The sequence below is a fragment of the Sinocyclocheilus rhinocerous genome, unplaced genomic scaffold (assembly GCF_001515625.1).
Source record: "Sinocyclocheilus rhinocerous isolate Xijiao unplaced genomic scaffold, SAMN03320098_v1.1 scaffold2138, whole genome shotgun sequence".
NCBI lineage: Eukaryota > Metazoa > Chordata > Actinopteri > Cypriniformes > Cyprinidae > Sinocyclocheilus > Sinocyclocheilus rhinocerous.
This window is the reverse complement of record NW_015656024.1, coordinates 486,069-501,519: the sequence shown is the minus strand read 5'-3', so window position 1 is coordinate 501,519 and position 15,451 is coordinate 486,069. Positions and strand designations below refer to the sequence as shown.

The following is a 15,451-nucleotide window of genomic DNA, read 5'->3' as shown; positions in this document are numbered from 1 at the left end:
CTCATATTCTAGAATTTATATATTTATTGATTGGACTTATTGTTTGTAGTACAAACGATGTTGAATGCATGACACATCAGCCGCTTGTATGAGTATATACATAAATTAAACAATACTTCACACTACCTTACATGAAATATTCCTTCATAATACACACGCTTTTTTAGTACAATGATGCATCATTTTTTGTCATTAGTTCAAAAAATATTACATGCATAGTGTCTCCTCAACCAAATGAATAGGTAAAGCATATATTCACAGCACAAGCATTGTCTGATACACATGCACATTAACCAAAATATCCCATTAAAGCTTTTTAATAATCAAATATAATAACAGTTACTTTAAAATAATGCAGTTTACATTGTTTATGCTCATTAAGAATCACAGTATCCTACAGTACAGGCACTTTATTGTGAAATATTCACAGACAGCTGTCATTACGTGACAGAAATTATGTTGGCACGCGAAACATGGTCCATTAGTGGTGGAGAACATTAATACTCAATAACAGTTAATATTTCAATAGCTGTGCGTTAGTGTTTAGAGAATGTTGGTATTTGCATTTTAAGATCTCTCTGTAAGATTCAGTCATCGATCTGCAACCAGAATACACCTGGCTCGTGTTCAAAATAGACTGTCCACATCACCCATCTCCACCACCACGGTCTTCAACTGAGTGTAAAATTCAATGGTCACCTGGCCATTTTCTCTTCCAATACCTAAAATCGGTAAAAAAGCTCATGTTAAATTTGAGTACAGTGTGTGTTTAATGTTACAGAGCAAACACAAACAGACAAATAATGTTTGGCAACTCCACCTGAGGCCTTGTATCCTCCAAACGGCACCTCCACAGGGGTGATATTGTAGTTGTTGATGAAGCAAGATCCAGCCTGCAGGTTTTGTATAACACGATGAGCTCTCTTAACATCTCTGGTGAGTCAGAAACAGACAGGAAAGGAAAATATTAGCAATGAGTATAGCTTTTTTAACCTTCAGAAGTAACACCCAATCACACGTTCGATATCGTTCAAATGTTTGGAGTCAGTTTTAAGAAATTAATACTTTTATTCAGTAAGGACACATTCAATTGATCAAATGCAACAGAAGAGACATGTATATTGTTACAAAAAATTATATTTTATTAATAATAATAATAAGATATGATTCTTGAGCAGCAAATCAGCATATTAGAATGATTTCTGAAGGATCATGTGACTCTGAAGACTGCTGAAAATCCAGCTTTGATCACAGGAATAAATTACATTTTAAAATGTATTAAAATAAAAAACTATTATTTTCAATTGTAGTACTTTTTCCACAGTATTACTGTATTTTTGATCAATTAAGACAAGAGACTTCTTTCAAGAACATTAAAAACCCGAAATGTTTGAATGGTAGCGAGCAAAAAAATTATTTTCTCTTTACTTAGTAAAGACTCCTGCAGCCAGACCCAGAGCGCTGTCATTGGCTCTCCGAAGAACCTCGTCCTCGGTGTCAAAGGACAGTACTGACATCACAGGCCCAAAGATTTCCTCTCTGACACACGTCATGTCATCTGTGCAGCCGTCTGAAAACAAAACGCATGAACGAACACACAACACGGACTGCAGGAAAAGAACAGAACAAAAACAGGCCATTGAATGTTTCCAAAACACATGATCTCAGCAGCAGCTGCCAACCGTTTTTCAACTCACCGAGCACACACGGCGTCATGTAGTATCCATCTTTTAGTTTAGGATCTGCTGGGATGAAGGGCTCCCCTCCGCAGAGAACTCTGGCTCCCTATAAAGAAAAAGTAACTACTTAAAACCATATCATATAGTAAATGATACAATAATGCTACTATATGAATATTTTCTGAACAACACTTGTACCTCTTTCTTAGCTTGCTTCACATATCCCAGCACCTTTTCCAGATGTGGTTTGCTGACCAGAGCTCCCATACGAGTCTCATCCAACAGAGGGTCTCCGATCTGGATGGCTTTAGTTCTCCTGGCCACCTCTTTCAAGAACGGAGGAAGAACTGAGCTTTGCACGAAAACTCTGGTGCCATTGCTGCACACCTACAAGTGAGCAATACAAAAAATACATATTCATTAATCATTAGTGTATAAATAATACATATTTTGATGAATATGGAGCTACTGAAGAGCATATTTATAGATGCACAATATAGGTGACCATAAACAGCATGTGCATCAATGTGAGTGGGTTTTTAATATTAGTGTTCAGTCTGATTGGGCTGATATTACTAAGGGATCATTTCAAACAAACTGTTGAAAATAAATGTGTTGAAAAGTTTTTTTCAACAAAAATGTATCCTTTTATTCAGCCAGGATGCATTAACTTGATCAAAAGTGACAGTAAAACATTTATAATGTTACAAAAGGTTTCTATTTTAAGTAAATGCTGTTCTTTTTAACTTTGAATTTAAAGCAATATTGTACTCGTAATTGTGCAGTTGGTCTGTATATCAGCATGGCTAGATGAAAAGTAGCTCTAATTTTTTATATGAAAAAGAGTCATAAGTTATGCGGCTTGTTGCCGAAATGTTTGATTCTCGATTGCTCTGTTGCAAAATGAAAATAAATTACAAGAAGATACAGTGAGTGTGGATCCCTTATCTGAAAGTGATGTTACTGATCGATCTACACCCAAAACTAAAGTTGAGCGCAGTGATCTTTTTTTTTTTCGTGAATATGAAACAGAAAAGGAAAAAGATGTATGTTCATACTTTGACTTGACTTTCCAGTACAGTACCTGGCCTTGAGACAAGAAGTTGGCCATGAGTGCTCCTCTGACAGCATTTTCTAGGTCAGTGTCCTCAAAGATGATCAGTGGAGATTTACCACCGAGCTCCAGTGTCACTGGTTTGACCCCTCGGGAAGCCATTTCCATTATCTGTTGGGCCAAAATGTGCATTTGAATGAAGGAAATGCATTCCAGGATAGTTTCCATTACAACTACTATTAGTGACTTTCTCAATAGAGTGTACTGTATAATGTCTGGTATAATAAACCCAACTTAGATTAAAGGAATAGTTCACCCCAAAATGAAACTTTTCTGGAAATGTACTCATCTTCAGGCCGTCCAAAATGTAGATGAGTTTGTTTCTTCATCGGAACAGATTTGGATAAATGTAGCATTGCTTGCTCACCAACGGATGCTCTGCAGTGAATGGGTGCCGTCAGAATGAGAGTCCTAACAGCTGATAAAAACATCACAATAATCCACACCACTCCAGTCCATCAATTAATGTCTTGATTATTACAAACACACAGCTTTTCACTTCATAAATGCATTAAGACATTTTTAACTTTAAACCATCACTTCTGGCCAAAGTATAAGTTCATAATCCATAATAATGCTTTCTGCAGTGAAAAAGTCCATCTCTGTTGTCCTCTCACATCAAAATCCACCTTCATATGTGTTAATAACTGTCTTAGACTGTTTTCACTTGCTTGATCTGTGCATAATTCTCTCTTGATTCAGATGAGATGATTATTTTTCACTGGAGAAAATAATATTATGGATAGAGAACTTGCATTTTAGCCCAAAGCAACTGTTTGAAGTTAAAATATCTTAATGATGAATTTGTTTCTTACAAATATACAGCTTTTCACTTCACAAGCCCGACTGGATCAACTGGATTGATGTACTGGAGTGGTGTGGATTACTTGTGGATTATTGTGATGTTTTTATCAGCTGTTTGGACTCTCATTCTGACGGCACCCATTCACTGCAGAGGATCCATTGCTGAGCAAGTGATGTAATGTTACATTTCTCCAAATCTGTTCCAATGAAGAAACAAACTCATCTACATCTTGGATGAGTACATTTGCATTTTTGGGTGAGTTATTCCTTTAAACCATACAATAAGCAAAGAAGTTCTGTGACAGCTATTACTATTAGCTCGGGTCGTCTTACTTTCTTGCCTGTGGGCACACTTCCTGTGAAGGAGACCTTCGCCACAGATGGGTGATGACACAGCAGAGAACCCGTCTCCTGTCCGCCCTGCACCACACTGAAGAGGCCCTCAGGAGCCCCAGCCTGTGAATAAATCTCAGCCAGCAGCACTGCAGTCACCGGGGTCACCGGTGACGGCTTGAACACCATAGAGTTGCCTACAATTGAATCGTAATAGAAGACTGTGAATGGAGAGTATTAATATAATCATGTCGGACACAGATCTAGGACAGACCGAGAGCGAACAAAGAGGATATTAAACAAATAAAGTTCTTCACCAGGATTAGGGTCAAAGATTATGTTTTTATAGTGCACCGGGTGAAACATTTTCAAATTTAACAGCTTCAAGGTATCATTCATGTCTGTAGCAGGACGCGAGCCTAATTTTCATTTTTGGGTGAACTAACCCTTTAAGGTTATCATCTTGTAATTTTATCTCAAAAATATCAAAATATCTCAGCTAGATTTTCTGGTGGAAGACAGACTTCTCTTGTTAATGCATTTTAATGTGGCTTTATGAGTAAACAGTTCAATTGTACACATATTGAATAAATCAAAAACTAAATGTGGGTCACGTTGCATTCAGCTGGTACGTTTTTCTTTTAAAAAGAAATATCTTTAATTATGTATTTCTTTCACCAAGAAAAAAAATCTAAATTTTTTTGTTTGGTTGAGTTAACATGGAATGACCCTTGTAGAATTTAAATTGATTTATTTTATTTTACTATTATTTCATTTGAATTATTATGAGAAAATCATATCAAATTTTATTAGTCCATTTATAACGTCATTTATTGGCCTATCGGTGGATACCTATATTTAAGGAACATGTTCTGTGATACCAGTGTTCTAAAACACACTTATACAACTTATATATATATATATATATCACGTACCACAAGCGATGGCAGGGGCAGATTTCCAGGCTGCAATCTGGAAGGGGTAGTTCCAGGCTCCTATTCCCACACACACACCTAGCGGCTCCCGACGAGTGTAAGCAAACGAACCTCCTGGCAGCTGAACATGCTGACCTGAGAAAGAATAGCCTAAACCCACCTGTGTAGTCCTAAGTTAACATAACTATCATTTTCATTGTAATTGTATGTACACTACCAGTCAAACGTTTGTAATAATTAAGATTTAAGAAAGAAGTCTCTTATGCTTATCAAGGATGCATTTATTTGATAAACAAAAAATACAGCAAAAATAGAAATATTATAAAATATTACATTTAAAAGAAGTGTTTTCTATTAAAATGCATTTTAAAATGTAGCCAAATTTGTATTTTCAGCATCATTACTCCAGTCTTCAGTGTCACATGATCCTTCAGAAATCATTCTAATATGCTGATTTGCTGTTCAGTTATAAATTATTATTAATGTTTAATAATTAATAATGGTTCTTATAATTACCAATGTCGAAAGCAGTTTTTGTGGCTTAATATTTTTGTGGAAGCATTTATAATAAAAAAAAATCTTAATTATAATGAACTCTGGACTGGCAGTGTAATTTTTTTTTAGTAATGAAGTTTTCAAATTGTGTCTGTGTCTTATGAGAATGCTCAATGGCAAAACAACTAACCTGAAAGTGTGGTGGCTTGTCCTGCAAAATACTCAATGCACAGTCTGGCCGAGTCCACATCTAAACGGGCTTCGGTGATGGACTTGCCATTGTTGACGACCTCTATCTCAGCAATCTCCTCTCTTCTCTTCTATTCTCAGCAACAGAAATAACTGAAAAGATCAGACTCAACACGACTTGAATCAATGCAGCACTGTTATGTAATGTGTCAGGATGCCTGATCAATGCATTCCGGTCTACCCCAATGAGTCTAGCCGCCTCTAGCATGACTCTGGCTCTTTCCATGCCTGCCAGTTTACTCCACACTGTAAAAGCAGCACTGGCGCTCCTGACAGCTGCATCAACATCTGCGGCACCACAAGCTTGTAGCTGGCACAAGACACGACCTGTGACACATTTATAAAGATCAGAGATGAATGATAATGTTTTTTCATAGAACAACATGGTGTATTGAGGAACTCAATGGTATATGCGTAGCCAGATGTGACTGTAATCATCGCATGGGGCAAAGTCTGATTGATTGGGCAATGCTTAGAAGGGGTGAAATTAAGGAAATTAGTTTCATAAACACATTACCTGTTGCAGGCTCATATACGGGTTCGGATTTGGTTTTCACATCTTTAAGGCTGACTCGGCCACCACTCCAGAAGTTCAGCGAATCTTTGATATGAAGGGTTCCTGAAGATATGCTCCTGGTCCCGGTGTAGTACAGGGCCCCACAGAGACCCGGGGTCCGGAGAGAGCTCAGCAGGGCCATCTTCAAATGCCTAACACTGAACTTTGACCCCCTGGACGAGTGTCAACAAACCGGACCTTCTCAGATTTTGCACCAAAACATAGTTACAGCAATAAAAATAAAACAGTCAAGCATAAATTAGAAGAGATTTAAAATAATAATAATAATAATAAAAGTTCAAATTATTTGTATAAGTTCATGACTATGTTTTTGCTGTAAAAGTCGAAAGCAACAACATCGGCCGTCCGCTTAAATGCAACCTCCCACATAGCAAGTGTTGCATTTAAGATTGAAAATGCTAACGTTAGTAAGAAAAGCTTTCGCAGTAACAGACAGACACTTCACTCACCTCCTGCTGCAAGTCTGAAGAAGAAGATTGCGGAGCAGTCCAGCCATGTTCGAGCATTTTAGGGCGGGGCTTATACGCGAGAGCGACTCTCATTGGCTTCTTCTTGGTGATGTCATTTGACGATTCCGAAAAATTAAAGAAAAGTAAATGTAATTTAAAAATATTACATAAAATATATGCAGTGAACCTTATTGCTTCTAAATATGACAGTACCTGCTTATTTTGTAAAGTTTCTATCACTGTGAAATAAACCTAACGGAATGTTATAATGGTAATACATATGATAAATCACTGGAATATGTTGTCATTGCCCCTCATTTTATTTTATAGGGTAAATGTTCATACGGGGATATCGGAAATTCCCTGTCAATAAACCTACCATTTTGGCCAACATTTCCATATATTTTAATTGAGGCAGAATCTGTTTTCTGCTTTTGTTAATATTGTTTTTTCATATGTGATGCCATTTTGGGACTTGTATTTAGAGATATATGAATATATTCATTTACTTAAGTAAAAAGAAAGAACACATAAACAAAGATTATTTAAATGGTACTTTTAAATATTAGCTGAAAAAAAAAAAAAATATATATATATATATAAAATACGGGTAAATTGAAATGTATAAACAGGACTAAACGGAAGAAGAGAACAGCTTGCCATGCAAGTTCTGCATTATTTTATTTGTGGAAAAAGCAGTGAGCGAACAGTAGGAGGAGCGCTGAGAGTGTGTGTATTATTAGAACAGCGACACATACACTCTTGTGCTCCCACTGCAAGCATGGCTGGCGACAGTGAAACACATCTTAAGGACAGAGCGGAGAACGAACACGACATCCGACAGCCGTTCCTCATCGGTGTGGCTGGAGGCACCGCTAGCGGAAAGGTTTGAGCTTTACGAGTGTTTATCGGTAACCGTACAGACTCCGCTATCATCATGTAGGTTAACGGGGGTTTTCTGTGACGCCGGTGCCTCCAGCGAGCGCGTGGCTCTAGCCAGCTCATAATGAACTATACAAGAAAGCTATTTTAGAAACACAACATATGGGGTTTTCAAATGTATTCACACGCCCATATATCTTATAGGTCAAAACCTATACATGTAATTTAAAACCTTTATACATTTTTGTCATTTGTAAAATCCTTTGCTTCATTACTGGAAACAATGAGAATTTCTAAAGCGCGAAAATAATTTGAAACTTGGACTAACCGACAATTAATATTTTTCATTATTCCGTTAGGATTTGTCCAGATTCGTGTTTATAATCGTTCTAAATGTCGATAACGTCATGTTTTGTCTCCACGTGGCGCAGCATTTTGAATCACCGCGTGTCCTGTTGTCGTTTATTTGCTTGCAAGCGACCTCGAATGTCTACATTGGAAGTTTACTTCTGTTTATTAGTTGCCATGCCGGTTTAAAAGTGGTTTGTTGTAGCTGTTAAAAATGAGAAAAAAGTGCCTCTTCCTCCATATAGGCGAAGGAAAGTTGCAGGAACGTGACGTCATAACCGCGGAGGATGTTTACATTGGCCTAACGAGCCCGTTTTAGTAACAAGCGTTCAGTAATCTTCCGCTGACCTTCATGTACAGGAAACTTCACTTCCACCGCTAAACTATTACCACTGAGCTTGTGAAAACCCAGTTATGCTCAAATGAAACCATGTTACTTACTGTCAAAATGTGGTTGCTTTATGCTCAGTGGCTCTGAAGGGTCGCCCATTATTGGCGGATTCAAAACGTCTGTCTATCATCCAGACAAATATAACTGAGCCCAGATTTTAAAAGCTGAGTGGAGGCCATGCTTCCCCGCTGGATTTCCTTACATGGGATACGTGACCCACCCCAGAGTTCACAGCACATGTCTGCAGACACACTAGTGTCTATAGTACAAGTTAGAAGGGTGGTTCGCCAAAATTTGCTCCCCTTTTTCATGTTGTGCAGAACATAAAGATATTTTGAAGAATGTTTGTTATCAAACAGTGTTGGTGTCCATTGACTTCCATTGTATGGACTACAAAACACTAAGAAAGTCATACAGGTTTGGAACAACATGAGGACAAGTAAATGACACGGTTTTTATTTTCAGGCGAACTATTCCTTTAACATATAAAATAATAGTCAGAAAAGCTTATTTATCTAGTTTATTGAATCTTTAGACAAATTATTTAAAAATGTGCATATGTGGGAGTATCATATTTGATGCACCAGGCTTTTAGGCCTCATGTAATATGATATAAGAGAATATGGAGATCAGTGTAACAGACTACTTGCATATGAATATCAGTTTTCACTCTATATCTCCCAATAATATGCCTTAGCAAGATGACATTTAAAAGCTTAGTTTTGTGATCAAATCTCTGTAGTTTTAATTCTGTGGGGTAAAACATAATGCAATTATGATTGAGAGATGTACAAATAAACATGCCTCAAAAATAGCATATTTAATACTCGCATTTTAACACGATCATTCTAAATAATGACATGGATTTTTGCAGTCCAGTAAGTGTTCATATTTAAATATTACTAACAATCTAAAGTTTTCATGTTAAATTCATAAAAATCAGTGAAGATTTCACAGCAAAAATACATGGACCACGACCTGAAGGGGAACGTTTCTTTAGAATTAGACTAAAAGGCCTTTTATAGAAGGCATGTAGTAGATTGTGTAAAACCGTTTTTTCAGTAAAGTTTGGATCATGTTGATAATTTCGAGGGCTTAGAAGGTTGTGTCTCAAAAATGATTCATAAGTTAAATAACGCAACCACTGTGGCTTTAGCTTGTGTATATCTGAACTGGGAGGGTAGCTTAAAGAGTTTAGCACTTACTAAGTGGTTTTGGGTCCTCTCCTCTCAGTCTTCAGTATGTGAGAAGATCATGGAGCTGTTGGGCCAGGATAAGATTGACCGTCACCAGCGGCAGGTGGTCATCCTCAGTCAAGACAGCTTTTACAGGGAGCTCACACCTGAACAGAAAGCCAAAGCGCTCAAGGGCCAGTTCAACTTCGATCACCCAGGTACTTGAATGTCTTGAGGGTTGTTAAAGAGGTCAAAAGTTCACTCAGAAGTTAGAATATACTCAATGAGCTCAATTTTGGTTCAATCCTTACACAAAACTATCATATGGTTTCTGAAGACACGTGTCATATGGACTACTACTTCCTTTTAAAGATCCAAATGACATTTTTTTGAATAGTTTCTTACAGAGGATAATCTGTTTTTCAATGTTTCCATCATTCGCAGATGCTTTCGACAATGAGCTGGTCATGAAGACTCTGCAAGACATCATTCAGGGGGAGGCTGTGCACATCCCAGTTTATGACTTTGTTACCCATTCCAGGTCAGCGCTGCTCTCTCTCTCTCTGCACAAGTTGCTATTTTGGGTGTTTTGGTGGGTGAATCACTGTTGGACGTATTATGAATCATATGTTCTGCACACCTCTTACAGGAAGGATGAGTTTGTGACTGTGTATCCAGCAGATGTGGTTCTCTTTGAGGGGATTCTCATGTTCTACTCGCAAGAGATTCGAGATTTGTTCCAAATGAAGCTGTTTGTGGACACAGACCCAGACACACGCCTCTCGCGAAGAGGTAGATGACCTGACTGACAGTTTCACTTGCAATTTGGTTTAAGTAGTGCTTTTTGTCTTTCTTTTCCCAAGTAGAGTAGATCTATGAGCTTTGCTGATTATAATGAGAGTGATTTCCTCTGGGTTGTTAGGGTCATTATCATTACCTGAAAGTCGGAATTCTTTTTTTTGTTAAATAGAAATTAATGCAAATAAGTTTAGCATTTTGCTGCATTCCAAAGTTTGAACTGACCTGCGCATTTTTATTTTATATTTTCATTTTTATCAATACCAATAGAAAAAAAATATTTATATATATATATAATATTTTTTTTATATTTATTTATTTATATATATATATATTTATTTATTTATATATTTTATGTATGTATTGGGATGCATTATATTGATAAAAACAATAAAGACTTTTACAATCTTTCAAAATATTTCTGATTCAAATTAATGCTTCTTTTGAACTTTCTAAGCCGTTCTCATTGGCAAAAGAATTCGCATTGGCCAGTAAATTTTTTTTTTTTTTATTCATCAGACTTTTTTTATAGTTATATTTATTTTTATATTATATATATATCCTCTTAGGTCCTCTTAGCAGAATTAAAAGAACGTGAACTTTAAAGCTACAGGTGTGTAGTGTTGCAGGAAAGTTACGTTGTATTGTATATTTTTACATTTTGGAGTTATTTATTATATTGAATTTGTTTTTAAATAAGAAAACCGAGCATCATGTCATATTATGATCAGTGCAGTATCTGAAGAAATTGTGTGCTCAAAGTCTAGTGTGACCACAACATTATACTAAAAAAAAAACTAAAAATACTTGTAAAAAATGGGTAGGTTGCCTTGGGAGCTAAATGAAAAAGTAAGTTTAAGTAATAAAATTACTAAAACTGAAAGTGAAAAATATTACAATAGAAACAAAAACTAATAAAAATGAAAAAACATTTTAATTTATATAGCACTTTACACAATACAGATTGTCAAAGCAGCTTTACAGTGTTAAACAGGAAAATAATGATAACATTAAGTTAAATTGATCTAACTTTTTGTATGTATTTAACATGTATGAAACTCATTAAATAATTTAATGAGATAAAGTACCAGTCATTTGTATGTAATATGCTTGATTATTATAAAGTTCTTTATTATGTAATAAAACACTTTTGCACTGAACTTCCAGCAGTAATAGCTTTATTGAGGTACAATGAGCGTGAAGGTTTGGTTAAACTGCTCGGCACTATATACTAACTCTGTGTTTTCTTGTTTCTATCAGTGTTGCGGGACATAAGTGAGAGAGGCAGAGAGTTGGAGCAGGTTCTGAACCAGTACATCACCTTTGTGAAGCCAGCCTTTGAGGAGTTCTGTCTTCCTGTGAGTATCCTTATGAACGAAACCTCACTTCTCCATTATTATAGCTGCTTTTAACTGTGCTTTATTGTCGGAAAAGGTATCGCATATACTAATTTGACACCTTCCATCTGCTTCCCCATTCTTTGTGCCCTAAATGATCTTGGAACATTTATATTTGCAGACCAAAAAGTATGCAGACGTTATCATCCCCAGAGGAGCAGACAATCACGGTGAGTCAGTAGGCCACTAGTTATTTGATATGAAATGCACACTGGAGAGATTTAACTTGAAGTACTTTTATCTCCCTTTCTCTTTAGTGGCTATTAATCTGATTGTGCAGCATATTCAGGATATCCTGAACGGAGGATTCACCAAACGACAGAACGGTTTTCAGAACGGCCACGGAACCCCCAGACAAAGACGGCCCTCTGAGTCGAGTCGACCACACTGACCTCACTGTGGCCCTTCCCTCCATTGAGGAGAGGGCGGAACTGAATAATAACAGTGTACATCCCATTCATCCAATGACAATGAAGGGATGCAGGAGCTGAAATGCCTTTGTTATTGTCACTATTATTTGCATTTGAAATGTTGTTGTTGTGGATAATAATTTGCTGTTACAGGGTTTTGAAAGTGCTATGTTTTTTTTGTCAGCGTGTCTATCTGCTTTCTTAGCTACTCAGAAAATAAATGAATAGTTTGGAAAGTTTTGTTCCGACTGGAAGTAGAGACAACTTTGATTACAGTGCTATTTGCATACATACTTGAAGTCAGAGCTCAGGTTGGGTGGGTTGTTCCATCCACAAAAGAAAAAACCCCTAGTGCCTCATATTTGAGGCCCTTTTATGTGTGATTTTGTAATGATGGCAACATGGCACACTAGCATTTTATATAGTTTTTTTTTTTTGTAGCTTTCTAGTTGAATCTCAATGTTGCTGTGGTTCTTACAATTGTAGTGTTTTGTGCATATGACGCGACACATTTTGTTGACAATATTACAGTTTTACAAGTAATGGTGCTTCTTTTTGACCACAATATCTCAGTGTGCATACAGAGTATTTTACCCTAATTATACCTGATCCCCAATTACTGCTCCCCTCAGATACAATCAGGGAATACATTAAATACCTCAAACACATTTACTGTTAACACCAGAAAAATGATTACTTGAATTACGCTTATTTTAGTAACCTACTTCAATAAGCCTGTGTTTACTTTCCCCCTCGTGCCTCTCTGGCACGTATTTTTCTACGAATTTTTCACTGGATTAATTATTTACATCTGGTTTTGTTGACGAATTATCCATAACGTTTTGGTGGAATAAAATAATAAAACCATACACAGTTTTCGTTTGTTTGTTCCACTCTTTCACCTCGTTTCATCCTTGTAATACCCCGCACGTCCGCTAGGCGGAGCTGCTATCGTGGCATCCGTCGCGCTCTTTATACGCAGTTGGATGACGTATAGCAGAAGAGGCGTGGCTCAAGATGGGGGTATGTTTATAAAAGCATTGGATACTTGGGGAGAAAAAAATCAATGAATAGCCGCTTCACTAACTATTTCTTTTTATCTGTAGAAATTTGGATTGCAGTTTAAAGCCACTTTGGAGAATGTTACAAACGTGAGGCCGGTGGGGGATGATTTCCGCTGGTATTTAAAGGTAAAGTGTGTTCGTGTGACATGCTGTCAGTGGCCTGACAGTAACGTTACTAACAGACAGTTATTTTGCTCACCGGAAATACTTATACTTTAAGCAGTTCACTGTTTTTATGGCAATTGAGAAATCACTTTTCAGGATCTATAACTATATAGACTTAGTATCATTCGTAATGTGATGAATACTGATAATGTACACTTGGATAATTATACTGAAAACTGTCCAAGTGATTTAATGGCATGTCATTTAGTCTAATAACTGACTCCTGTGCTTGCAGCTGAAGTGTGGGAATTGTGGTGAGGTGTCGGATAAATGGCAGTATATCACCTTAATGGTAGGTTGCAAAGTGTGGAAAATATAGCCAATAACTGGTTTGCATCATCTACTAGTATTGCTGCAAGATGTTTTCATGCTTTTAGCAGTGACGATATGTTTATCATTACTATTTTAAAAAGGAATGTTTCTATTACATTTCGCAAGAAAATAAATAATATTTCAATAAAACACCGAAAAGGGAACAAACATGCAGTTTTCATTGTGATTTTTCATTTTCATTGTGCTGTGTTTTCATTATTTCTCAAAAAAGACATAAAATGCAGTTTACATTTATTTTTCTTTCTCCAAGGCAGTTTTTAAATGCATTTTTATGTCATTTTTTGGTTTACTTTTTGTTGCAAAATGTGTAAAAAATAATTGAAAAATCACTTTTAAAATAATTTCAAAGTACAAGACTGTCGCACTGCATATGAAATAAATATTTCACTAAGAAATTAAAATTCTGTCACCCTCACGCGGTTTAAAAACAGTATGATTTTATACACTGAACAAAATTATAAACGCAACACTTTTGTTTTTGCCCTGTGAGGTGGATGGATTGTCTTGGCAAAGGAGAAGTGCTCACTAACACAGATTTAGACAGATTTGTGAACAATATTTGAGAGAAATAGGCCTTTTGTGTACATAGAAAAAGTCTTAGATCTTTGAGTTCAGCTCATGAAAAATGGGGGCAAAAACAAAAGTGTTGCGTTTATATTTTTGTTCAGTGTATATTTAAGGTTTTATTCATTCAAAACCTCCCCTTCACTGATACACTGCACTTTTGCACTTGTGTGACTCATGTTTACTAAATTGAGTGCATAGAAACGTCTGTATAGTGACGGCTGGTCCTTTCCTCACTTCAGGACAGCATGCCACTGAAAGGAGGACGAGGGAGTGCTAGCATGGTGCAGAAGTGCAAACTGTGTTCTCGGGAAAACTCCATTGGTAACCAACCTACTAGCTAGTAAATGTGCTGATAAAATGCTTACACATGGCCAAAAAGTTGCACAATAATATCTTCTCTGTTGGTGTTTTTATATTTTTGGTTGGGTAAGTGTACATGAATGTCTTATTGGACTTAAGTGGATGTCTGACTGTTTCCAGATATCCTGAGGGACACAATTACACCTTACAATGTAAGACAGAATAAATTAATTTTTTTGTTTGTTACTTTATAAGCCACAATGCACAGTGAATAATGCAGATGCATATGAATATTTATAGTTGCATATATGCATTTTTTTATGTTGCCGATGTATTTTCTCTTCTAAAGGCAGAAGACAGTGAAAGGTTTAAGACAATTGTCCAGTTTGAGTGTCGGGGTCTGGAACCAGTCGACTTTCAACCTCAGGTGAGATATTACATATATTCCAGTAGTTTTTAAATAAATACTTTTATGTAGCAAGGATGTATTAAAAAGATTTGTTACAAAAATATTTCTTTTCAAACAAATGCTGTTATTTGGAACTGTCCAATCATCGAGGAATCCTGAAAAAAAATGTACCATGGTTTCCACAAAAATACTGTTTTCAGCATTGATTATAAGAAGACAGACACTGAAGTCTGGAGTAATTATGCTGAAAATTCAGCTTTGTATCACAGGAATAAATACAATTTTAAAAGGACTCATAGTATAGTGAAAGAAAAGGGTTGTTTTAAAGGCACAATATGTACGATTTTTAAAATTAAAATATCCAAAAACCTCTAGAACAGTGTTATATATTTTGCTGACCTGTGTACTTACATTATCCCAAATGTTTCAAAGAATGTTTAAATCCAGAGAAATAAGCAATTTTAACTAGTGACAGGGAGCGTGTCCATTGTGTCACCTGTCAGTGACGTCATAACCCCTCGATTTCCGGTTTTGTTTTGTAGAAAACATGGAAACACCAAAGACACTTTAATATGTT

At 36.4% G+C, this 15,451-nt stretch overlaps 3 protein-coding genes across 5 annotated transcripts in view; 2 read left to right on the top strand and 1 right to left on the bottom strand.

The window, feature by feature from the left end:
* Positions 1-495: 495 nt before the first annotated feature.
* aldh9a1b (aldehyde dehydrogenase 9 family, member A1b) lies at positions 496-8,752 on the bottom strand. 3 transcript variants are annotated; one of them, XM_016526651.1, is made up of 14 exons: positions 7,846-8,752; positions 6,636-6,737; positions 6,127-6,338; positions 5,791-5,936; positions 5,551-5,680; positions 4,866-5,000; positions 3,931-4,127; positions 2,764-2,904; positions 1,878-2,066; positions 1,698-1,785; positions 1,429-1,570; positions 821-933; positions 620-722; positions 496-569 (listed from the first exon to the last, which is right to left on the bottom strand). In XM_016526651.1, exons 2-13 carry the CDS (start codon positions 6,680-6,682, stop codon positions 628-630), a joined length of 1,635 nt encoding a protein of 544 aa, XP_016382137.1. In that variant the 5' UTR covers positions 6,683-6,737; positions 7,846-8,752; the 3' UTR covers positions 496-569; positions 620-627. The 3 variants fall into 3 exon arrangements, with proteins under 3 accessions (XP_016382137.1, XP_016382138.1, XP_016382139.1); XM_016526652.1 differs by lacking the exon at positions 496-569 and having other exon boundaries at positions 607-722; positions 6,636-6,734; XM_016526653.1 differs by lacking the exons at positions 496-569; positions 7,846-8,752 and having other exon boundaries at positions 607-722; positions 6,127-6,363; positions 6,636-6,694.
* uck2b (uridine-cytidine kinase 2b) lies at positions 7,316-12,357 on the top strand. The gene is made up of 7 exons (XM_016526654.1): positions 7,316-7,521; positions 9,490-9,649; positions 9,876-9,972; positions 10,081-10,223; positions 11,490-11,587; positions 11,748-11,796; positions 11,884-12,357. Exons 1-7 carry the CDS (start codon positions 7,417-7,419, stop codon positions 12,015-12,017), a joined length of 786 nt encoding a protein of 261 aa, XP_016382140.1. The 5' UTR covers positions 7,316-7,416; the 3' UTR covers positions 12,018-12,357.
* A 634-nt stretch (positions 12,358-12,991) lies between these two features.
* The window catches only part of czib (CXXC motif containing zinc binding protein), a 3,720-nt gene continuing 1,260 nt past the window's right edge, over positions 12,992-15,451 (top strand). Inside the window, exons 1-6 of the mRNA XM_016526680.1 lie at positions 12,992-13,059; positions 13,143-13,226; positions 13,501-13,557; positions 14,405-14,486; positions 14,646-14,677; positions 14,815-14,892. Coding sequence (XP_016382166.1) covers positions 13,054-13,059; positions 13,143-13,226; positions 13,501-13,557; positions 14,405-14,486; positions 14,646-14,677; positions 14,815-14,892 — 339 coding nt within the window. The 5' untranslated portion in view covers positions 12,992-13,053. The remainder of the gene's footprint in view (positions 13,060-13,142; positions 13,227-13,500; positions 13,558-14,404; positions 14,487-14,645; positions 14,678-14,814; positions 14,893-15,451) is intronic.